At 40.1% G+C, this 25,145-nt stretch overlaps 1 protein-coding gene and 2 long non-coding RNA genes across 3 annotated transcripts in view; 1 reads left to right on the plus strand and 2 right to left on the minus strand.

Moving 5' to 3' along the window:
- usp14 (ubiquitin specific peptidase 14 (tRNA-guanine transglycosylase)) overlaps positions 1–20,384 on the minus strand; it is a 29,239-nt gene extending 8,855 nt beyond the window's left edge. The window contains 15 exon segments of the mRNA XM_034183426.1: positions 8,920–8,980; positions 9,084–9,098; positions 9,100–9,213; positions 9,296–9,388; positions 9,476–9,541; positions 9,669–9,783; positions 10,598–10,680; positions 10,823–10,903; positions 11,521–11,651; positions 11,736–11,794; positions 12,258–12,361; positions 15,790–15,894; positions 15,989–16,021; positions 16,116–16,261; positions 20,248–20,384. Of these exon segments, the coding sequence (XP_034039317.1) occupies positions 8,920–8,980; positions 9,084–9,098; positions 9,100–9,213; positions 9,296–9,388; positions 9,476–9,541; positions 9,669–9,783; positions 10,598–10,680; positions 10,823–10,903; positions 11,521–11,651; positions 11,736–11,794; positions 12,258–12,361; positions 15,790–15,894; positions 15,989–16,021; positions 16,116–16,261; positions 20,248–20,263 (1,222 nt within the window). The 5' untranslated portion in view covers positions 20,264–20,384.
- LOC117522055 lies at positions 17,647–19,433 on the plus strand. Its single transcript, XR_004564131.1, has 2 exons — positions 17,647–17,692; positions 19,310–19,433. It is a non-coding gene; the product is annotated as an uncharacterized LOC117522055 (long non-coding RNA).
- Positions 17,681–19,446, minus strand: LOC117522056. Its single transcript, XR_004564132.1, has 3 exons — positions 19,321–19,446; positions 17,963–17,969; positions 17,681–17,694 (listed from the first exon to the last, which is right to left on the minus strand). It is a non-coding gene; the product is annotated as an uncharacterized LOC117522056 (long non-coding RNA).
- Positions 20,385–25,145: the final 4,761 nt, after the last annotated feature.

Raw genomic sequence — 25,145 nt, forward strand, 5'->3', positions numbered from 1 at the left:
GAATGTGAACTAAACCGCTTTAAAACCCATTTGAACTGTTCAAAATAAAATTAAAGCAAGTGTGAATCAATGAAGTAGTAGCATACAAATCATGAATGATTTGAGTGTAGCAAGATGGAGTTTGTGTGTTTGGCAAGCTGTCCTCTTTACTTTTACCAGTTGTTTTGGTGCATTTTTCTTTTGTGGTAATGTTTCTTCTCTCCTGCTTTATAACATCAAGTGTAAGTCCTCCTGAGTCATCTGTTGGACTTGTTAATTGGTGTTGTTCAGCAAAAACGAGCCACTATTTCTCTCCCATTTCTATCAGCCTTGCTGCTGTGTTTTCAGGGACAGGGGAGAGTAAGCGGCAGTCTGAGGACACCAGTGCGACACCTGAGTGAAATGAGGATTGTAAGACTGCAGACTCTTGTTGCTGGAAGGTTTCATAATGTGTCAGATCCTCTACAGCAGTCCACAAACAGGCTCTGCTGTATGCCCAAGTATGTAGCGTAGCTCTACTCCACCCTTAGTTAGACTGACGAGTTTCAACCCAAAGAGCAACACTCTCTCAAACTGAATTTAATCTAGCACAAATTCCAGATTCAGCTTTTTCATATCATGGGCACATTTTTACGAAAAGTTAATAGAGGCATTCATAAGGGAGAAAAATGCAGAGTAAATTAGAACCAAAATGCATGCTACATGACTTCACTCATATAATGAACAAATGGTGAATGTCATGTGACATACAATCCACCAATCAGATGACAAGGATCACCTTAGATGTCATAAGGGACTATACCTCAACACATCTACTAAAGTGAAACACTAGTTTATCGAAAATGAAACAGAAATGGAACAAATTTGACAAGACCAAACAATCCTTTGACCATAACAAAAAAAAATATTATTTCATTCTTTTTAAGGGGAACAAGACTCAGTCCATTATTGAGTGAGATTACCAAAGCTAAACTGTGAATGTCCAGAAGTACGTACTATGGTGGTGTACTATCAGGGCAAACGTGTGGAAAATATCAGGAAATCAGTTTTTGAGCCAGAGCTTTGGCCCTAATTCAGTGACAGCCCAACAACAGCTGGTCAGCATTTGGATGTTTTAAGTAATTTTCAAGGGATTTTAAAAATTAATAAACAGCCTATATGAACCCATTTTACAGAAGTGTTGATCTTGCTGTTCTATCAGGGTTTTAACAGTTGGCCATTTAAAACTCAGTAGCGGGCATTAGTTTACATACAACCCCTGGCAATAAGAACTGCAAGGACTGCACCTCAGAGACTACAAGCTGTTATAAGAGCCAGAGGTGGTGCAACAAAATACTCGTACTAGTGATGTGTTGGAGAAAAGATCTCATAATTACGACATCAGGATCTCATAATTATGAGAAAATACTCGTATCTTATAATGACGAGATCAGGATCTTGTAATTATGAGATCAAGCTATTTTTTTTATTTTCTGTGTGCGTGTGTGTGTGTGTAATCGCTTCCGTACTTCCAGTCCTTCGGTAAAGACAAGCGTGAGAATGCCCGTGTCATAATCGAAAATCGGCCAATTTGTAACCTCCCACACTGGCATTCCTTCACTGGCTTCCGGTCTCTGAGATTGGATTTTAAAGTTTTACTATTGGCCTATAAAATTGTTCACGGACTGGCATCCCCCTATCTGGCCGGCCTGGTTGAGTCCTATGTGCCGGCAAGGGCTCTGCGTTCACGGGGTGCAGGATTATTGCGTGTCCCGGGGTGAAGAAAAAGTCAGCGGGTTACAGAGCTTTTTATCACCGCGCCCCAGCTCTGTGGAATGATCTGCCTGCTCTGATACATACGACAGTCGGATTCTGTGGAGACTTTTAAAGCCAGGCTGAAGACACATTTGTTCTCCCTGTTTTATCATTAGTATTTTATATGATTGTGGGTCTTTTTTTATTTGTTTTATTTATTTTACTTCTTTTACCTTTTTATGGTTAAATTTCATTTTATTCTGCTTTTAAATGTTTGTGAAGCGTCTTGAGGCGATTACTCGTGATTTGGCGCTATATAAATTAATAAATTATTATTATAAATTACACCCCCTGGCAATAATTATGGAATCACCGACCTCGGAGGATGTTCACTCAGCTGTTTAATTTTGTAGAAAAAAGCAGATCACAGACATGACACAAAACTAAAGTCATTTCAAATGGCAACTTTCTGGCTTTAAGAAACACTATAAGAAATCAGGAAAAAAAAAATTGTAGTAGTCAGTAACGGTTACTTTTTTAGACCAAGCAGAGGGAAAAAAATATGGAATCACTCAATTCTGAGGAAAAAATTATGGAATCACCCTGCAAATTTTCATCCCCAAAACTAACATCTGCATCAGATCAGATCTGCTCGTTAGTCTGCATCTAAAAAGGAGTGATCACACCTTGGAGAGCTGTTGCACCAAGTGGACTGACATGAATCATGGCTCCAACACGAGAGATGTCAATTGAAACAAAGGAGAGGATTATCAAACTCTTAAAAGAGGGTAAATCACGCAATTTTGCAAAAGATGTTGGTTGTTCACAGTCAGCTGTGTCTAAACTCTGGACCAAATACAAACAACATGGGAAGGTTGTTAAAGGCAAACATACTGGTAGACCAAGGAAGACATCAAAGCGTCAAGACAGAAAACTTAAAGCAATATGTCTCAAAAATCGAAAATGCACAACAAAACTACTGAGGAACGAATGGGAGGAAAGTGGAGTCAACGTCTATGACTGAACTGTAAAAAACCGCCTAAAGGAAATGGGATTTACATACAGAAAAGCTAAACGAAAGCCATCATTAACACCTAAACAGAAAAAAACAAGGTTACAATGGGCTAAGGAAAAGCAATCGTTGACTGTGGATGACTGGATGAAAGTCATATTCAGTGATGAATCTCGAATCTGCATTGGGCATGGTGATGATGCTGGAACTTTTGTTTGGTGCCGTTCCAGTGAGATTTATAAAGATGACTGCCTGACGAGAACATGTAAATTTCCACAGTCTGATGATATGGGGCTGCATGTCAGGTAAAGGCACTGGGGAGATGGCTGTCATTACATCATCAATAAATGCACAAGTTTACATTGATATTTTGGACACTTTTCTTATTCCATCAATTGAAAGGATGTTTGGGGATGATGAAATCATTTTTCAAGATGATAATGCATCTTGCCATAGAGCAAAAACTGTGAAAACATTCCTTGCAAAAAGACACATAGGGTCAACGTCATGGCCTGCACATAGTCCGGATCTTAATCCAATTGAAAATCTTTGGTGGAAGTTGAAGAAAATGCTCCATGACAAGGCTCCAACCTGCAAAGCTGATCTGGCAACAGCAGTCAGAGAAAATTGGAGCCAGATTGATGAAGAGTACTGTTTGTCACTCAGACTGCAAGCTGTTATAAAAGCCAGAGGTGGTGCAACAAAATACTAGTGATGTGTTGGAGCGTTCTTTTGTTTTTCATGATTCCATAATTTATTCCACAGAATTGAGCGATTCCATATTTTTTTTCCTCTGCTTGGTCTAAAAAAGTAACCGTTACTGACTGCCACAATTTTTTTTCCTGATTTCTTATAGTGTTTCTTAAAGCCAGAAAGTTGCCATTTGAAATGACTTTAGTTTTGTATCATGTCTGTGATCTGCTTTTTTTCTACAAAATTAAACAACTGAATGAACATCCTCCGAGGCCGGTGATTCCATAATTTTTGCCAGGGGTTGTATTATTATATACTGCACTGTGATCCACACCACGGCGCACACAAAGTGTGGATTTCCCACTAAACTGTTGCTGGATGAATGAAACTCCTCCAGCGAGGTGAGGCACAGCTCGGGCACACAGACTGGCATGTGCCCGGGTGGGAGTGAGCCTCGCTGTGTCCTTCAGTGGTCGGTGGGTCTGTGTGAGTGAAAGCTGGCAGTCGCCCCGTGCTCCTCCCTGGACATTCATCTGGGAGCACTTCAGGGGAAAAATCCACACTTTGTGTTTGATTATAGTGTGTTATCATCGGCTGAGCTCAGCTCGCGTCTTTACTGGTGGTTGGCTCTCACTGCGGTATTGTATCACTTCCTGTTCCGGAGCACAGCGGTGTTTTGCTGTATCTGTTAGCTGTTTAATCTGCGCAGTTAGATTGATCTAGTTACCTAGATAACGATTTGCTTCACAGTGTAATCGTCACGTGCCTTAACTAAAGCACTCCCTCTGATGAATCACCTCTAAATTATTTACACATTATTCACTTTGTGTGTTTTTAGGAATCCGCTAGCTTAGCGCAGCTACTAGCTCTTAGCCGGTTTAGCATGGCGGCTTCTCCTGTCTCTCCCGCACGTTTCTGCTCTGGGTGTGAAATGTTTAGTTATTCCTCGGCCTCCTTTAGCAGTAATGGTACTTGTAATAAGAGTAGCTTATTCGTAGCTTTGGAGGTCAGGTTGGGCGAATTGGAGACTCGGCTCCGCACCGTGGAAAATTCTACAGCTAGCCAGGCCCCTGTAGTCGGTGCGGACCAAGGTAGCTTAGCCGCCGTTAGTTTCCCTCTGGCAGATCCCGAGCAGCCGGGAAAGCAGGCCGACTGGGTGACTGTGAGGAGGAAGCGTAGCCCTAAACAGAAGCCCTGTGTACACCGCCAACCCGTTCACATTTCTAACCGTTTTTCCCACTCGGCGACACACCCGCCGAGGATCAAACTCTGGTTATTGGCGACTCTGTTTTGAGAAATGTGAAGTTAGCGACACCAGCAACCATAGTCAATTGTCTTCCAGGGGCCAGAGCAGGCGACATTGAAGGAAATTTGAAACTGCTGGCTAAGGCTAAGCGTAAATTTGGTAAGATTGTAATTCACGTCGGCAGTAATGACACCCGGTTACGCCAATCGGAGGTCACTAAGATTAACATTGAATCGGTGTGTAACTTTGCAAAAACAATGTCGGACTCTGTAGTTTTCTCTGGGCCCCTCCCCAATCGGACCAGGAGTGACATGTTTAGCCGCATGTTCTCCTTGAATTGCTGGCTGTCTGAGTGGTGTCCAAAAAATGAGGTGGGCTTCATAGATAATTGGCAAAGCTTCTGGGGAAAACCTGGTCTTGTTAGGAGAGACGGCATCCATCCCACTTTGGATGGAGCAGCTCTCATTTCTAGAAATCTGGCCAATTTCTTAAATCCTCCAAACCGTGACTATCCAGGGTTGGGACCAGGAAGCAGAGTTGTAGTCTTACACACCTCTCCCCCTGCCATCCCCTCATTACCCCATCCCCGTAGAGACGGTGCCTGCTCCCAGACCACCAATAACCAGCAAAAATCTATTTAAGCATAAAAAAGAAAAAATAATAAAAAAGAAAAAATAATATAGCACCTTCAACTGCACCACAGACTAAAACAGTTAAATGTGATCTATTAAACATTAGGTCTCGCTCTTCTAAGTGCCTGTTAGTAAATGATATAATAATTGATCAACATATTGATTTATTCTGCCTTACAGAAACCTGGTTACAGCAGGATGAATATGTTAGTTTAAATGAGTCAACACCCCCGAGTCACACTAACTGCCAGAACGCTCGTAGCACGGGCCGAGGCGGAGGATTAGCAGCAATCTTCCATTCCAGCTTATTAATCAAAAAGACAGAGCTTTAATTCATTTGAAAGCTTGACTCTTAGTCTTGTCCATCCAAATTGGAAGTCCCAAAAACCAGTTTTATTTGTTGTTATCTATCGTCCTCCTGGTCGTTACTGTGAGTTTCTCTGTGAATTTTCAGACCTTTTGTCTGACTTAGTGCTTAGCTCAGATAAGATAATTATAGTGGGCGATTTTAACATCCACACAGATGCTGAGAATGACAGCCTCAACACTGCATTTAATCTATTATTAGACTCAATTGGCTTTGCTCAAAATGTAAATGAGTCCACCCACCACTTTAATAACATCTTAGATCTTGTTCTGACTTATGGTATGGAAATTGAAGACTTAACAGTATTCCCTGAAAACTCCCTTCTGTCTGATCATTTCTTAATAACATTTACATTTACTCTGATGGACTACCCAGCAGTGGGGAATAAGTTTCATTACACTAGAAGTCTTTCAGAAAGCCCTGTAACTAGGTTTAAGGATATGATTCCTTCTTTATGTTCTCTAATGCCATATACCAACACAGTGCAGAGTAGCTACCTTAACTCTGTAAGTGAGATAGAGTATCTCGTCAATAGTTTTACATCCTCATTGAAGACAACTTTGGATGCTGTAGCTCCTCTGAAAAAGAGAGCTTTAAATCAGAAGTGCCTGACTCCGTGGTATAACTCACAAACTCGCAGCTTAAAGCAGATAACCCGTAAGTTGGAGAGGAAATGGCGTCTCACTAATTTAGAAGATCTTCACTTAGCCTGGAAAAAGAGTCTGTTGCTCTATAAAAAAGCCCTCCGTAAAGCTAGGACATCTTACTACTCATCACTAATTGAAGAAAATAAGAACAACCCCAGGTTTCTTTTCAGCACTGTAGCCAGGCTGACAAAGAGTCAGAGCTCTATTGAGCCGAGTATTCCTTTAACTTTAACTAGTAATGACTTCATGACTTTCTTAGCTAATAAAATTTTAACTATTAGAGAAAAAATTACTCATAACCATCCCAAAGACGTATCGTTATCTTTGGCTGCTTTCAGTGATGCCGGTATTTGGTTAGACTCTTTCTCTCAGATTGTTCTGTCTGAGTTATTTTCATTAGTTACTTCATCCAAACCATCAACATGTCTATTAGACCCCATTCCTACCAGGCTGCTCAAGGAAGCCCTACCATTATTTAATGCTTCGATCTTAAATATGATCAATCTATCTTTATTAGTTGGCTATGTACCACAGGCTTTTAAGGTGGCAGTAATTAAACCATTACTTAAAAAGCCATCACTTGACCCAGCTATCTTAGCTAATTATAGGCCAATCTCCAACCTTCCTTTTCTCTCAAAAATTCTTGAAAGGGTAGTTGTAAAACAGCTAACTGATCATCTGCAGAGGAATGGTCTATTTGAAGAGTTTCAGTCGGTTTTAGAATTCATCATAGTACAGAAACAGCATTAGTGAAGGTTACAAATGATCTTCTTATGGCCTCAGACAGTGGACTCATCTCTGTGCTTGTTCTGTTAGACCTCAGTGCTGCTTTTGATACTGTTGACCATAAAATAGAGCATGCCATATGTATTAAAGGCACTGCGCTGCGGTGGTTTTGAATCATATTTATCTAATAGATTACAATTTGTTCATGTAAATGGGGAATCTTCTTCACAGACTAAGGTTAATTATGGAGTTCCACAAGGTTCTGTGCTAGGACCAATTTTATTCACTTTATACATGTTTCCCTTAGGCAGTATTATTAGACGGCATTGCTTAAATTTTCATTGTTACACAGATGATACCCAGCTTTATCTATCCATGAAGCCAGAGGACACACACCAATTAGCTAAACTGCAGGATTGTCTTACAGACATAAACACATGGATTACCTCTAATTTCCTGCTTTTAAACTCAGATAAAACTGAAGTTATTGTACTTGGCCCCACAAATCTTAGAAAACATGGTGTCTAACCAGATCCTTACTCTGGATGGCATTACCCTGTCCTCTAGTAATACTGTGAGAAATCTTGGAGTCATTTTTGATCAGGATATGTCATTCAAAGCGCATATTAAACAATATGTAGGACTGCCTTTTTTGCATTTACGCAATATCTCTAAAATTAGAAAGGTCTTGTCTCAGAGTGATGCTGAAAAACTAATTCATGCATTTATTTCCTCTAGGCTGGACTATTGTAATTCATTATTATCAGGTTGTCCTAAAAGTTCCCTGAAAAGCCTTCAGTTAATTCAAAATGCTGCAGCTAGAGTACTAACGGGGACTAGAAGGAGAGAGCATATCTCACCATATTGGCCTCTCTTCATTGGCTTCCTGTTAATTCTAGAACAGAATTTAAATTCTTCTTCTTACTTATAAGGTTTTGAATAATCAGGTCCCATCTTATCTTAGGGACCTCATAGTACCGTATCACCCCAATAGAGCGCTTCGCTCTCAGACTGCAGGCTTACTTGTAGTTCCTAGGGTTGTAAGAGTAGAATGGGAGGCAGAGCCTTCAGCTTTCAGGCTCCTCTCCTGTGGAAACCAGCTCCCAATTCGGATCAGGGAGACAGACACCCTCTCTATTTTTAAGATTAGGCTTAAAACTTTCCTTTTTGCTAAAGCTTATAGTTAGGGCTGGATCAGGTGACCCTGAACATCCCTTAGTTATGCTGCTATAGACTTAGACTGCTGGGGGTTCCCATGATGCACTGAGTGTTTCTTTTCTCTTTTTGCTCTGTATGCACCACTCTGCATTTAATCATTAGTGATTGATCTCTGCTCCCCTCCACAGCATGTCTTTTTCCTGGTTCTCTCCCTCAGCCCCAACCAGTCCCAGCAGAAGACTGCCCCTCCCTGAGCCTGGTTCTGCTGGAGGTTTCTTCCTGTTAAAAGGGAGTTTTTCCTTCCCACTGTCGCCAAGTGCTTGCTCACAGGGGGTCGTTCTGACCGTTGGGGTTTTTACGTAATTATTGTATGGCCTTGCCTTACAATATAAAGCGCCTTGGGGCAACTGTTTGTTGTGATTTTGGCGCTATATAAATAAATTGATTGATTGATTGATTACTGAGGGACTGGAAGTACGGAAGTATATACATAGAACAATTCAGACACCTGATCTTTTCTCATAATTACGAGATCAGGATCTCGTAATTACGAGATCAGTGGTCAAAATTTTTTTTATCCAGTGAATGCAATACGCTTCCGTACTTTCCAGCCTGGAGTCTGAAAGTTTATAATCGGCAGTTGCTGATTGTAAAGAACAATGATACAGGCTTCAATCAATATTGTGAACAAAAGTAGATGAGGATTAAAAAATGGTAACACCTACCATCAGCAAAGGAGAAAGGCTCATATTTTGCATCTTTGGATGAGTCTGGCTTCGTCAATAACTAATGACCCGCCGCAAAAAAACAAAAAAAAAACAAACATAAAATTTAGTGCAGAACTGGAAGAACAGAAAGAGAGAACAAAGCCACCTGAGCTGATCTTTACCTTTTGTTGATGTTTTTTCAAGTTTCTTGTCCTCAACCGCCTTAAATTTTGACCTGATAGGCAACATCTTCTCCTGAAGCTCTGCAGTGCACAGCTCATACACGTCCAGCATCAGTGGGAACTTGACATCCTTCACAAAGAGACAGTTTCTTCAGTCTCATGAGCTCAGTAAGCAGCCTACGTGGAAAAATACGTGGCGTCTGAAGACAAACCTTAAGGACTTTGGCATTAACAGACTCCTTCTCTTTGTAGAAAAAACGAACCATCTGGACGGTCAGGTAGGCCGGCACACGGCTGAGTTTTGACTGCGGAGAGGTGAGAGGAGGTTTTTCAGAGAATTTCTTGTACAAGTTTGACTGCCTTCAGCTCTCACGCACACAGTAGGAACTTACAGATTTTATATACAGCGCATTTCTACTCAATGATGGAGACAGCTTTGTGATTTCTTCTTGCAGTCTCTGCAAATATTAGAAAGTGGATGAGGTCACCGTGACAAAGGAACTACACAAGCTTTCTGTGTGCATGCATACAAAAAAACGGGACAAGTACAGTTCCAGTGTCATTTTTTTGTTGTCTGACACATACCAGCCTCAGCCCTGTTGCAAGATATTTGACTTCTTGATTGATGAAGCAGCTTAGCTGGAGCTGGCTTTCCTTGCCCTTGATTGGCTCCTCGTCCTCTGCTTCCGTGCATTTCATACTGAACATGAGTTAAGGGGAAAAAACGTGTAATGGAATGATGGCTGGTCTTTGATGCACATCTGTGCCCTCAGCATTTCAGAATTCTTGCTCAACTATTTCATAAACAGATAAAAGTAGATGATTTGGCGGGAGGCGGCGAAGTCCTACATGCTCTTACATGCATCTAAAGAGCCAAAATCATATCTAAGATCAAGAAAAAGTTACATAATGAAACTGAAAAATATAAAGAGGCTCATATTACAGCTGTAAGAGAACACTGGACAACTGAAGCACAGGCTTATTTCATTTTAAATGAAGTCCGAGACCTACTGAGTGACTTACAAATGTACATGTAAAAGTGAAGATTACAGTGGACTTCATTAGCCCAATTACTTATGGGCTCTGAAAAACAGAAGAATTATGAATGCAGATGGCAACCTCCTAAATGTAATATTTTTGTTAAACCCTTGAATCACTAAAGGTCAACACAACATGCCTTGATTGTCTCATTTCTATGCCACTGTGTTGGAACAGAGACAAAATAGTTAAATAAATAAATAAATAAATAGCATTGTTGTCAACATATTTATTGACCTGACTGTACATCTGGAGTCGCATCGTGAAGGGCATCCAGTGTGAAATGTGTGCCAAATCACCATGTACATTCTGTGGTGGAGCTAAAAAGCAGCCAAGAGAGGAGGGGCAGAGACTTTGAGGACCTCTCTACATGAAACCTAATCCCGATCAGCAAACGGGCAGGAAAATCTGTGTTTCTGTATCTGTTAAATAGTAAACACACGCAGCAACATCACACACACAGACTGCAAGGATACGAAGTTTCAAATTCCACACCGAAATATTGGTCAATGAAGTTCTTCTTTGTGGAGACAGAAACAGCTCCACCCTCAGTGTCACTCTACCAAAAAAACAAACATACATATACATACATTTTATATATATATATATATATATATATATATAAAAGTCAAAGAGCTGTTTGAAAATCAACTCACACTGACACTCAAATGGACTCCTATAAATAAAACAACAATAATCACCTCCATCGGAGTCTCCGGCTCTAAAGGCTCCAGCTTTTGCTGAAGAACTCTCATCATCTGCAGCCAGCATTCGTTAGCATCCTGAGAACAGAAAATTACACAAAACATCAGCGCACTGGCTGCCATCTTCATACCAAGTCTACAGTGCATCCAGGAAGTACTCACAGCGCTTCACTTTTTCCATTTTATGTTACAGCTTTATTCCAAAATGGAGTAAATTAATTTTCCCCTCAAAATTCTACTCACAACACCCCACAATGACAACATGAAAAAGTTTTTTTTTTTTTTTACAAATTTATTAAAAACAGAAAAGCTAAGAAATCACATGTACATAAGTATTCACACCCTTTGCTCAATACTTTGTTGATGCACCTTTGGCAGCAATTACAGCCTCAAGTCTTCTTGAATATGATGCCACAAGCTTGGTGCACTTATCTTTAGGCACATTTTTCACATCGTCATTATGGGATATTGTCTGTTGAATTTTGAGGAAAAAAATGAATTTCATCCATTCTGGAATAAGGCTGTAATATAACAAAATGTGGAAAAAATGGAGCGCTGTGAATACTTTCTGGATGCACAGTAGTTAAAGGATGCAGCCATGGTTCGTTTGTTATCAGCAGAGCTTCACTTTCTCAGTGAAGATAGTCTGTCATCTTGCTGCTTCAGGTTTACTTTAGAGTGAAGCGCTTTTTCACCTGCTGGAGGTACTGTCCCTGTTCCCCCTTCTCTGCAAACTGTGGAAAGGCCATGTGAAGAAACTGCAGCAAAATAACGGGTGGGAGGCTGGACGAAGTCTTGTCCATGGTCTCGTATAACTCACGGAGGGCTGAACATGAGAACAAAAACAAATGACACATTTTTATACGCACGAGTTGAAAATAACCTTGTCCATTATCATCAATCCACTGACCTGCTGTGATGTATTGCGAAGGTGCGCTGGCTCCTGAAGAGTGCAGAGCACCTGAATACCTGCAGGGTGAGACGAACGATTTCAGCAAGAAAACCAAAAAACTAATTTGTGTGTGAGAATCAGCAAAAACGGAACATTAAGAATGTGTTTAACTGCTGTTGGCCACTTTAACAGTGACATCTCTAACATCTGCAATATGACAGATGAGCCATTGTAAGGAGGCTATGAAACGATTGTGCATCATTAACCACACGTATAAAAGCAAATAAACCGAACCACCGAGTGGCGAGCCTCGCTCAAAGTGACGCGCTATGGGTTCAGGAGTCATTGCTTAGCTTCTGAAATAAACTACAGTGACCAGAAATCCCATTTCTCTCTCAGACTATTCTTTGTTTAGGATGTGGAGCATGGTGCACAAACACATGTGTATCCCAGGACTTCAGTGTCCAGGTCTCAGGGTCCCGATCCCCCGTATTTACAGAACCTGGTCATCTTAAGAAGCGTAAAGCCAGAAAAACTCACCGTCTAAGGGCAGTTTTAAGCTCTGGAACAGAACGCAGACACTGCACTGTGGCATTCATGTAACAGGTGTTTCCCAGGTTTGTCAAACCACACGGCAGCTCCATCTACAACCGATCACAGACAGAACATGACAACCAGCTACAAAACACAAAAAACACATCAAGATTCAAGGAAACTCAGAAGGACTGAATTAGAAAAAATTGTTCAAGGAGAAACAATTTAACAATATGCAGTTCAGGAAATACAACAAACAAAATCTATAAACGTTAAAAAGGAAGTGTAAACTTTTTTTTATTAACATCAAAAACAATGAAAATGTGATGCATGTGCTAAATAAAAGACTGAAAACCCAAACTATTTTCACTTTCTACCTCCAAACTGAGTACCCTCTACATGACATCAATTTTACTGAGTGCAGCAATGTAGTAGTAAAACTAGACGACGGGTTAATACTGATTGAACAACACTGTAGTTGTTAAAATATTCATGTTTATATTTATATGCAAAAAAAAAAAAAAAGGGGGCATATTTGGAGCAAATGACAGTGTATAAATTCTTCTAAAATGTGCACCGCAGAGTGTGAAAAAGCAGCAGCAAACACTGGCAGAGCGCTGGCTGCTCACTCCGCTGGCACCGTGCTTATGAAACAAACCCAGTTGGAACACAGATTTGGTGACTGGTGTTTAATTTAACCAACACCAAATCAATTAAAAAAAAAAAAACTTTCTTGATCAGGCCAATTCCAATTGGTGCGATCAGATCGGGACATCCTGAATTATGTTCTTACAAACGAGTGGTGTTTGTGTTGTCTAGGAGACGACGGCGCATCCGGAAAGTACTCACAGCACTTTTTACACATTTTATGTTACAGCCTTAATTCCAAAGTGGATGAAATTCATTTTGTTTCCTCAAATTTCTACACACAATACCCCATAATGACAATGTGAAATAAGCTTTTTGAGATTTTTGCAAATTTATTAAAAATAAAAAGGAGGAAATCACGTGTATCTAAGGATTCACAGCCTTTGCCATAAAGCTCAAAATTCAGCTCAGGTGCATCCCGTTTTCACTCATCATCCTTGAGATGTTTCCACAGCTTAATTGGAGTCCACCTGGGTTAAATTCAGTTGATTAGACATGATTTGGAAAGACACACACCTGTCTACATATAAGGTCCCACAGTTGACAGTGCATGTCAGAGCACAAGCCAAGCATAAAGTTAAAGGAACTGTCTGTAGACCTCCGAGACAGGATTGTCTTGAGGCACAAATCTGGGGAGGGGTACAGAAACATTTCTACTGCTTTGAAGGGCCCAATGAGCACAGTGACCTCCATCATCCATAAATGGAAGTAGTTCAGATCCACCAGGACTGTTCCTGTAGCTGGCCGCCAGTCTGAACTGAGTGATCGGGGGAGAACGGCCAAGAACCTGATGGTCACTCTGTCAAGAGCTTCAGAATTCCTCTGTGGAGAGAGAACCTTCCAGGAGAACAACCATCTCTGCAGCAATCCACCGATCAGGACTGTATGGTAGAGTGGCCAGACGGAAGCCACTCCTTAGTAAAAGGCACATGGCAGCTCACCTGGAGTTTGTCAAAAGGCACATGAAGGACTCTCAGACCATGAGAAACAAAATTCTCTGGTCTGATGAGAAAAAGATTGAAGTCTTTGGCATCAACACCAGGCATCATGTTTGGAGTAAACCAGGCAGCTCACCTGGAGTTTGTCAAAAGGCACATGAAGGACTCTCAGACCATGAGAAACAAAATTCTCTGGTCTGATGAGAAAAAGATTGAAGTCTTTGGCATCAACACCAGGCATCATGTTTGGAGTAAACCAGGCACCATCACTACACACTACTGCCAGACCTCAAACAGATGCTTTTCTGTGATCAACAATAAGTTTGAATGTTGTGTTTCTAATATTATTTAACTTTCATCTACTAATTAAGATGTGTTGTAACTCATTCACAACAGCAACAGAAAACATTGCAACTAGAACAAATTTGAGAACCACAAAAATGCTTAGCAAAGCGCCGTGATCTTAAAGTCAGTATGGGCGCTCCTTAGTGAAGAGCCTGTCACACCATGACAATTTAGCCAGCGTATGCCGACAGCCCCGTCAGCGATCCGGGTCGTACGGCATGGGACCGAACGATTAAGTCTGGCTTGGCTTGCATTTCCATCACCAGCAGTACCCTTTTGTCTGGTCTGCAGAGCATGTTGACACCCATGTCATCGAGCATGTGTACACTTTCATGCGGCTTCACCCCCTCTACACGGAGGTCAAACAGAGTAATTTAACACTTTTTGTCATTTTATTTTTGTCTTGGTGGACCATGGGATTTATTTTCATCACCAGCAGAATGGCAAAGAGTCGACTGATGTCTGTGGTAAACGCTGACATGAAAGAATGAGGCACTCTGACTCTTTCAACTTTTAAAATAAGTTCATTTTCTTGCTGTGCACAAAGCACCATAATCCTCTGGTTCAGGCTGAGAAACGCACCTGGAGCAGACAAACACATCGAGACTTTTTAAAAAACCCTGCGTTTCTTCAGCCACGACAAGGACGTCGTTTTCCAAAATAACGACGCAAGTTTTCGTCAGGCTGCAATGATGAATCTGAAATGACGTAACAGGTAAGATTAATACTTTATATTTACTCAGTGTGTGAGTGGGTTTAATATTTGAAACAGTCTGAACTGTTTGCATGAGCACTGCAGCTTTCATTTGTTAAGCCATTCAATGGACAGCAGAGGGTTAGTGCCGCCGTTTTTTATCCGGTCCATAATTTTGGGACCCAAGCCGAAGGGTGCTGAAAAAATGGTAGGGTATGGGTCCGTTATTTTGTTACCTATTATCGAAATGCACAATACATCATTATATGGTAGCTGACACATTCAGTAAGTTCTGTGGTCGCCCGGAACATGTCAAATACGTCTACATATATCAATATGCGTTGGAGATAAGCTACACATAGTTTCAAAGCAGGTTACTCATACGTTTTGGGTACGCTAGACATTATGTTGATGTATTTCAACTTATGAGTAATGTGTCAACAATCACATAACTTACCTACAACCTGTGTCCCACATGTGCGGGACATATGAGTCATACACTGGCATGCATCAAAAATATTGTGCATGCACAAAATTTTTCAACGAACTCACTGTATTACGACGTACACCAACGCGATTCAATGTGCTCTTAACTTATACAAAACTTACCCATAACTCCCTTTGACTGGTCTCTTGGGGTCGCCACAGCAGATCCTATGTGGCTCTACATGTTGAACTGGCACATGTTTTACGCCGGATGCCCTTCCTGACGCAACTCCATTTTATATGGAGAAACTGGCAGGGGTGGGGTTTGAACCGGGAAGTACGCCAGTGTATTCACTGTATTTTTAATATGTCGGCATATACAGGCTAAATCGTCAAGGTGTGACAAGGCCTTGAGGTAGGCAAATTTAGGAAGACATATACTTCACATTTGCTGTCGGTCTAATAGTTAATGTTTACGCTCACTCACCGCTGAGGCCAGCTGCTCCTCAGTCATGTCCTCCATAAACATGGGTCTATCTGTGGGCTCCTCAGGTAGTGCGTCTGCTGAACCCATCATCAACAGTGTCATTCCCTGAAGGCAAACACGCAAACTCATTTAGTTGTGTGTTCTGATACCCACAGCACTGCACCTCTGTAAACAAACCACTGTGTGATCACATACTCACATTTTTCAGTTTAATATTTCCCCACTCATCATCCTGGAATGGAGACCAGACATTAATTTACTACATGACACAACAGCAGTCTGTCAGACAGATTTCAGAACTGGAGAAACGACATTTTCATGATTACCTTCAGAGTTCCCCCTTTCACCATGACCTTCTGTCTGTCTGGCTGAACGCCTGTCAGGGCAAAGAGCTGAGCCTTGAAAACCATAGGTGGTTCCTCTGTGTTCAGCTCAATGGCATCAAACTTCTCTTTGCCCCATTTCACATTTACTAAAACAGAAAACATGCACATCAGCATCTCAGGTAAATAACAAGAAACACGGGACCATTTCTCAAAAATCAACCAACCAAGAAGATCCCCCTGTCATCTATCGAAACCACGAAGGGAAATCATTTATGACCTAACAGAGCTGAGGAGGAAATGTGTTAAGACTGATGTATTATGTGAAACTAATACAAGAAAAAAAGATGAAATACATATTTATGGTCTTACATTTACATATACTTAAGGTGCCTTGACACTTGCATGCATTTTGGCTCCGCACTCTTGCGCACTTCGTGGTGACAATGCCATCTGCTGTGTTCCCAGCTGGATGCCGCGCTTTGCGCGCTGGATGTATATAAAATAATGGATGTACGATTATATAAAATAATTATTTTGTAGCAGATTAATCATTTTCCCTCAGAGTTTGGCTGATGAAAATACCTCTAATCACTTCCGGAATCACAGAGGACCATTTCATCTGCAGCTTCTTGTTTTTCCTCTCTCTTTCCTGCGCTTCATGATGTAGAGAACAGTCAATCTAGTTTCTCTAACAATTATTAGAGAAACATAGGGTGAAATTATTTAACTTTAGATTGTAATCAAAAGTTAAATCATTTCACCATGTTTATGTTTATAAATAAACAAATTAAATCCAGATTATCTGGGTTCAGATTAAACCAAATTATCTGGAATTTATCCATACTCAAGATATTTTAAACATTATACAAACTTCTTTTTAGTTGCGTTGGGCAGTGTTGCCAACTTGGTGACTCTCTCTGGTGGCTTTCCAAACCCTCTTGATAACTTATTTTCTCAAACACGACTAGCAACAAATCTAGCGACTTCTACTGGTGTAACTGGAGACTTTTCTGGTGTTTGGCGACTCAGATCTAGTCTCTGTTCTCACCGAGTGGCAGCGGGTCTCCCCACCTCCGCTGCTGCTGCAAAGCCACAGAGCCCTATTGCAAAGCACTGAGGAGAGGGATACCTACAATGCTCTGAGCACACACGATGCCTCCGCGGCTGTTCCTGCAATGAATGTCAAACCTGACTCGGGACTCGCTCACCCTACTCACCTTGTTTGCTGCGCTGTGACAAATTAGTCTCCAGACTTTGAGGATCCCTGGTCTTGAGAAGTTATGTTATTTTGAAAAGTGATAGCCAATTTTAATGGCAAAATAAACAAAGAAACAATCAAATTTATTTGTAGTTCTAAATATTATGAAGGTGTTTTAACTCACTTTTTTCTGACACGTTTTTGTTTTGTTTAAACAAATGCATTACCAGCAACACAAACCGCAAACGAACAAAGGACGAGGCCCCAGAGAGAAAAAAAATAAATTGTACAATAACAAAAGTTAAAGGCATTCTTTAACATTAATTCTCTTCAAAAAAAATTCCTTATACAGCGTGACAGTTTTGGAACATTTGGGAGAGTCTATAAGGCATGGTTGAAGTACTGAGGTACATTTTACTGACATAGAAGCCAAAAAATAAACTTTCTTATAACAATAAAAATAATGTTTCTAGCTGAACAAAATAATTATCAATATATAATCAAAAGAATTAATACAAAATCTTTATCCAAAAAAAAAAAGTTATGTGAACTTAACCGAAGCCATATCTAACCTTGGCAGTAACTACGTTTTACAGACCTATGAGGCAGCGTTCTCACCATAGGTTCCTTAAACTAAATTCATCAAAACATATGAACTTATTTTCTTGAAATTCTACAATATTCTTAACATTTTAGTCCTGTCTCAGATAGTGCCATATGGTAGAGGTGCAATGTATTTTCATTGCGAGAAGCCCTGCTTGCATCAACTCTATTCTCAGCTAGGAGATCAACATTTGAAGACCTAATCCTGCTGAAGGTTCCATTTCCATACCACTGCACAATGACAGTATCATTGGTTGACCTGAGCAGTGTGCTTTTTCTGTAGTGAGCAGAAACATCATTCCTGCTGATATATCTGTTTCAGAAATAGATCTAAACTCTCATGACATACACGTTTTCAAAAATACCTCTACAGCACCACAGTGAAGGGCTTTGTAAAACACAAATAATAATCACAAAAAATACAGGAGATGCAGAAATCTAAATACAATCTCATTAATTGACATATATTTGGCAATCGAAAGATGTTTTTCATTGAGCTAGGATAAAAATCTTTTGAGAATTTTTTTTTTTTTTTTTTTTTTTTTTTTTTTTTTTTTTTTACACAGGGCAGTATTTTTTTCACACATTCAACTTCTGATATGGCTGGCTGTCTACTTTGTGACATAAGCACGCTGTATTTATAGTAAGTTCCTTCGGCTGCTCCCTTGTTTGCACTTGGGGTCACCACAGCAAATCCAAGGTGGATCTGCATGTTGAATTGGCACAAGTTTTACGCCGGATGCCCTTCCTGACGCAACTCCACATTACATGGAGAAATGTGGCAGGGGTGGGATTTGAACCCGGAACCTTCTGAACTGAAACAAAGCACATTAACCACTTGGCCACCACACCCTAAGCACGCTGTATTTATCAATAGATAAAAATTATTTTGTGTATTAACATATGTTCACAATGTTTGTGCAAAATATCAAAATTTTACCATGAATAATTTGGAGTAGGCAAGTATTAGAAGTTCCGCTTTTGGCTCCAATGTCTAAATTTTGTTGTGATTTTCAACTTTGCTTTTGTCATTTGGCAATCATTTTGTTAGACAAATTGTCATGGAATACCTAAAAACTGAAGTTTTGAAATTTCAAATATGGTTTGTGAGCCATGCAAACTTTTTGAGTGCCTATATAAATAGAAAATGTATAACAGGGCAAAATAGGTGGCACTGTCCGAAATTTTCAACTCAAAAAACAGCAATTTCATGCGATTTTCACCATATATCAGTACTTTCTGTAATAACATTTTCATGGCTACAGAAAGGTTATAGATCGAAAGCCAATTATTTTCTGCTAATAATGCCACAAAAATGAAACGTATCTAAAAAATTGGTTTCCTGAGATTTTTTTCACACCCATGTCAGTAAAATGTAACTCAATGCTTGAAGCTTGTCATAACCTTAATACTGCTTATATATTGTTCAAATTCAGCCAGAAGTCTGTAAATTCCTTTTCAATACTCTACAATTATGAATATGGAATTCAACAAACAATATTAAAAAGTTGACAATGGATTCAATGATCTTTTTTTTTTTTTTTTACAGCATCCGTGATGGCGTCATAATATGCAAATTAGATGATGACGCCATTTATCGATTTATGGCGACTTTTAGGACAGCCAATAACTACTTTTCTTACTGAGGAGTTGGCAACACTGGGGTTGGGAATCAGATGTTCTTTGGAAAGCAATCATTAGGCAGCAGTTAGCCTCAAATCAAACTGAAACCAAGAAAATCCTCACATTTGAAAAGCTGAAGTTATTTGTGAAACGATGTGATATCCAATAATGTAACTCATATTTCGGCAATGGCAACCCAGCAATAAAAATCCCCATAAACTCTACTCATTCAGCTAGTTTCTTAGCATTGATGCTATGAAAGCACGCGTATTCTCGCATTCGTACAGTTTGTTGAGCAACTAAATGTCTGTCGACTAACAGGCTGAATTAAAAAGCAATAGTAAATCAATTTCAGCCACCTTTCTTAGCTTGCTTGCCTAGCTAGCCAAGCGTTCCATTAGCATTGGGTGGCTAAACTGATGCTTCCAAACAACGCAAACTTCATTAACTATACTCAACCATGATACGATCATTCAAGCACCACTGCCTTGTTTATTCTTGCACATATAGGTGTTTAACAACACCAACGGAATAGTTAACTCTTCCAGTGGCCTCGCTTATCTGCTAACCATTAGCATGCCCACTCATGCTAATGATTGCTGTGCTAACAACGCTAAAGCCACTACGACACACGTGAACCTTCAAGCTTTTATTATTATCATTGTTTATCATGACAGTTTTGTACGCTGTGTTGAAACAATGTCATACCTGTAAACACCGGCATGTTCCGCAACGTTTTATTAGCACAACTCTTTTTTAAATTTGTCAGTCCACCGGAGCGCGAATGAAGAGTTGGCTGCAATCGACTCGAAGCTTTGGTTCGACGCCGTATCGAACATTTGAAGCAAAAACAATTGAAGCAGACAGATCGGGAGGCCCCTAGTGGCAATGGCAGGTAGTGACACCGCCGTAGCAGCCTCAAAATTTCACTATCAATCGCAAAACAAAGGCTTCTTGTGCCACACTGAGGTGCCACAACCTGCTAGTGCTAGCAGGAGGGTCCATCCTTTAAATTGTTTGGTAGTCAAATAATGTTTTTTTTTTTTTAGTTAACTTACTGTCTTAGAAATAAGAGAATTTTTACATTATAAATATGGAATTGCTATCTCTGCTTAACCAAAATAGTTATTCAGCCTTGTCTCTTTTTTTTGTACCAAGTAAATTCTACACACACAACAAAAATACAACAAATACATTCTTAAAATAATCACATTCCTTACAAAAATGTGTGTGTGTGGGGGGGGGGGGGGGGGGGGGGCTGTTTTACAGTGTTCAATAAAATCATATACAAAGTTAATCAAACCACCTCTAGTGGAAATCAAGTCAAGTCTGGGAGCATGTACTGGTGCCCCATGTCACCATGTCCATGACACTTCCTTGAATCCTGGATGGCAACGACCCAGGCAGCCATCTGGTCCATCCCCATATCTCTTGTGGGAATGGATATTTCAAATAAAAAAATCTTTGAAATCATAGCTGCACAAGCACAAATTGCAACAGTCAGCAGTATGGTGCGTTTATCTGAGACGTAGCTTTGTAATCAATAACAATCTGCTCTCTGATTGGCTGCCCAAAATTTGAACTCTAAATGAAAGAAAAACTTCAACCACAAACTAAGATCCACTTCATCCAGGTGACTTACTCCTTCAAATTTTGGAAAAACAATGTACTTGAGGATTTGACAGAGAAGATTATGGTTTGTTGTATATGCATGCATGTATGTATCACCTCTGACTTGCAAAACTTAACCAGCCCCCGGGCCTCCAGTTTGACACTCCAGGTCAAGAAATACAATATACAAAATTGAATTAAAGATCCAGTCCCTTCCAGTTATCCATCAAACTGCTGAAATTTACTTCATGTTGAAATCTAGTTATTATGAAGTACCTTTTTTCTCTGGTATAGTGGAAAATTATAGGAAATTCAATTGTTTTTATTTGGGGGGAATTCCAAGTCAAATACTGCGAGTTTCTTATAGACATGTAAAATAATATTTGTTTCACTGGATAAATAAACTCTTCTTAACTCAGTCTTATTAATATAAGCCCACAGTATCAATGATGTTGCTACAGAAAGGGTGTCAGATCTCGTCACTGTATTTTCACCCACGTGGTACAAAATTGTTATTTTCAGGAAAAAAAAAAAAAGCTTTGGTCGTATTGGTGATATAAGATGGTGAAACCTTTATTTTAATACTAAACAACAATGTTGCTTTGGTGCCAAAGAAAAAAGTGGTAGGTGGGGATACAGCTTTAAACTCATAAAAGTTCTGAAACTTATAGTTTTATATCAAGCAAATTATTATCTTCATAGGACGGTTACATTCATGCTTTTAGGATTTTTTTTTTCTTCAAAATGACATCTGCTGCCTCTAATTCATGCACAATGCCAAGCTTTGGTCGTTGAACACAAATCTTGAGTGGTCGTCCAGATACTTGTAATAATCAGTATTAGCCAGCAGATAGCGCTAATGTAAAGTGCTAAATGCTTCAAGTTCATGAGCCTTTTTGAATGAATTGCTTCAGAGGTTTTGTGCTGAACTTCATTCAAACAGAAGGACGCTGCAACACGCAGAGCCTCGATCTGCTCTGACATCGATTAGCCGTCCTAAAGTGATCGAAGCGCGGCCAGATCCAGACATCAAAAACTTATTCTGTATCTTCTAGAATCGTCGCTTCTAGTCATCGTTTCAGCTAGTTACTTTATTAAGAAGCAGTTTTTTTGTTTGTCTTAATCGTCTTTATGTTTAAGCTCACGCCGAGCAACAAACAGGTTAACAGATTTTTGTCTAGTTTACATAATCAAATCAGTTTATTTACATTCATGTTCATTATATCATTAACATGGCAAGTTAGAACTTTAATCAATGTCTTAATGATTTCCTATTAATGAATAGGTATAAGTATTTCTGTCCGCAAATGTGGGTTCTGTCAGACTTAAAATATCTCAATCAATGGAAGGATTTCATTCAAATTTTGCACATAGGTTGCCTTCCACTTACAGGTGATACCATTAACATAGGACGTTTGGGAGACAAAAGTCAAGGACAGTACAGTGTCAAATGTATGATCCAATGTAAATAAGAGAAATCTAAGGCTTTTTACTCCTGAATCAGTGGCAAGAGACCCATGGCTTTCAAAATTTAGTGATTTGTGTGTCCATGTACCTTTGCCAGTGGTGTCGTCAATACAGTAGCTTGCACTGACTCCCAGCATACGCTCTGGACTACTCTGCAAGGTCATCTTCAGTCGTTAGTGGACTCAAGCAGACTGCAAACCAACCAATCATCTGCTCACAAAGTACAGACCTTAATACTGACGAGTTTACAGCAGCAAGACCTTTTGCCACATCCAAGTGACTTTAGTTGAACTGAAGATGCCACTTAGATAAATAAAACAAAAATATAACTCCAAGAAGTCATCATATATAATTGCAGAACAAACTTCTAACTATTCCCCAACTGGTTGACAGAGAATGTTCATCAGCAGGTTTGTGGCAACATGGTCAGATGGTAGATCAGTGATAATAAATCCCCAATCATTCCGGTCACAATGTTGTCAATTGGTGCTCACAAAGGCACAATTTTGCCACACTGTCAGATGTTAAGTCACTACCAAAAAGCCAATAAAGAGAAAGGGTGAGTCCCATTCTCTTTATACTGAGTTTCAAGGATGTGCTCGTTAAGAGCTGCACATGTGCAGGGCACGGCATGATGAGGCAGGTTGGCCAGTCCCTTTCCTCAATGCTAAATCACTTTCCAGACTAGTCAGTGTTCCTTTCATCACTGGGTGGGCAGTACGGAAGCATCAAGTTTTATTCAAACTGGACTTTTTGGGGGGGGGGGGGGGGGGGGGGGGGGGCATGATCCATTTACTTACTGTATGGGGAGGGAGAATTATAACTGGTACTGTATCTTGACACTGCAGCCATTCTCCTTTTTGTCCACCTGATCCTGTCAAATCTCAGCTGTGACAGAAAGTATTCCTGATTAATAATTGGCTGGGACACTGCTTGGGAAGACCAGGGGCTGCTTCTCCATTTAGAACTGGAGCTGCGACAGGAAGGGTATCCAGCATAAAATGTGTGCCAAATCCCAAAGTGGATCCGCTCCGCGATGCAGAACCTCAACAACCATGAGCAGCTGAAACAACTGTAACTGGGCCCTGAGATATGATGGAGACATTTTGGTTTGACCTCTGGGGATCATTCAAAGCTTCATGGTCAGTTTTCAGGATCTACATATGGGCACACTTCACTTTATAACTACATGCTCTTTCACCACAGAACAGTAATGCCTTGTTAAACTTTCCAATACTGACTTTCTGTGGCATTCAGTTTGCCTCCAATACCCAGCCATGCTGATGCTAACATGGCAATCCTACAAGCTACGTTAACATGCAACAAGGGAATACTTGGTCAAACATTCATCACTGAACCTAACCTTGAATGTGTGCAAGGTCTTAACCAGTGGCCACAATTAGAATAAGAAAACACCCAATGCCTAACATGGCCAAGGTTTTATTTAAATGACCTTATCTATGTAGTTTCACCTTGATATACAGTCTTCATCAAGATATTGTGCAGTTTCCAAGACTTGGCCCCACGGTGGCCACAATTAGAATCAAAACTTAAATGTCTAAACTTGTCAGAAGTCTTCAAGAGGTGATCACGTACACCAATTGTCACCTTGATATACAAACTTTTTTCAAGATACTGCATACATATTGACCACACAAGCAACGAACGGGTTAAGTGTGCGATGATCATCCAACCACTGAATCAAGCAGTTCTTAGCCCTGCTCTGCCTCAAAAAACAAAGTCAAATCACTGCAGAACCCTACCAAGGTCAAAATACCAAATACATGAACGTCAGTAACTTGCAAACTTAAACACCACGCGTGTTTTACTGGACAACATCAACATAACACATATACTGTAAGCAGTGAACTAACGTGACCTATTTCAAAGGTTAAAAGAACAGATTTGTGGCCATTAAACAGGCACTGGAGGTTGCACCACACACCGTCCACATCTGCACCAAAGTTTCTCCTCCTGTTTATGTTTAAGATGGCACAAAGTTTGAGCCAAATAAAGCAGAAAAGTCCATGTACCTTCCCCACTCCCCCTTCACCCCTTGACAGAATCCTACAGAACTTGAGTTCTGGTTCATATGAGCCCTTTATCTTGAGACATGAAATGGATATCACCACCATAAAAAAATAAAATCAGATAAAAATGAGCCTGAACTCCATATTAGAAGTAACATACAAACTCACCGATGGAAATCTGCAGTGGAAACTAAATAATACACTCAATGACGAAGATATGTTTATTGACATATCCATCAGTGCGGACTCCAATGCAATTAAACGTGCTTTTTATCCAAGTCAAGACCATAGTTCCAGTGCTTCTTTTTTTTTTCTTTTTTTTTTGACTGAAGACAATAAAACAAAAATATTGCGGAGGTATTCGATAAACCTTACATCTCTCCCGTGATATACAATGTGTGGAATTTGCATTAACGGGACATTACCATGTTGGAGACAACTTGTAATTGTTGATAAGGACAATCACCAACATAAGTAGGCTTGGTTTTTGTATACCAT

The sequence above is a fragment of the Thalassophryne amazonica genome, chromosome 12 (assembly GCF_902500255.1).
Source record: "Thalassophryne amazonica chromosome 12, fThaAma1.1, whole genome shotgun sequence".
NCBI lineage: Eukaryota > Metazoa > Chordata > Actinopteri > Batrachoidiformes > Batrachoididae > Thalassophryne > Thalassophryne amazonica.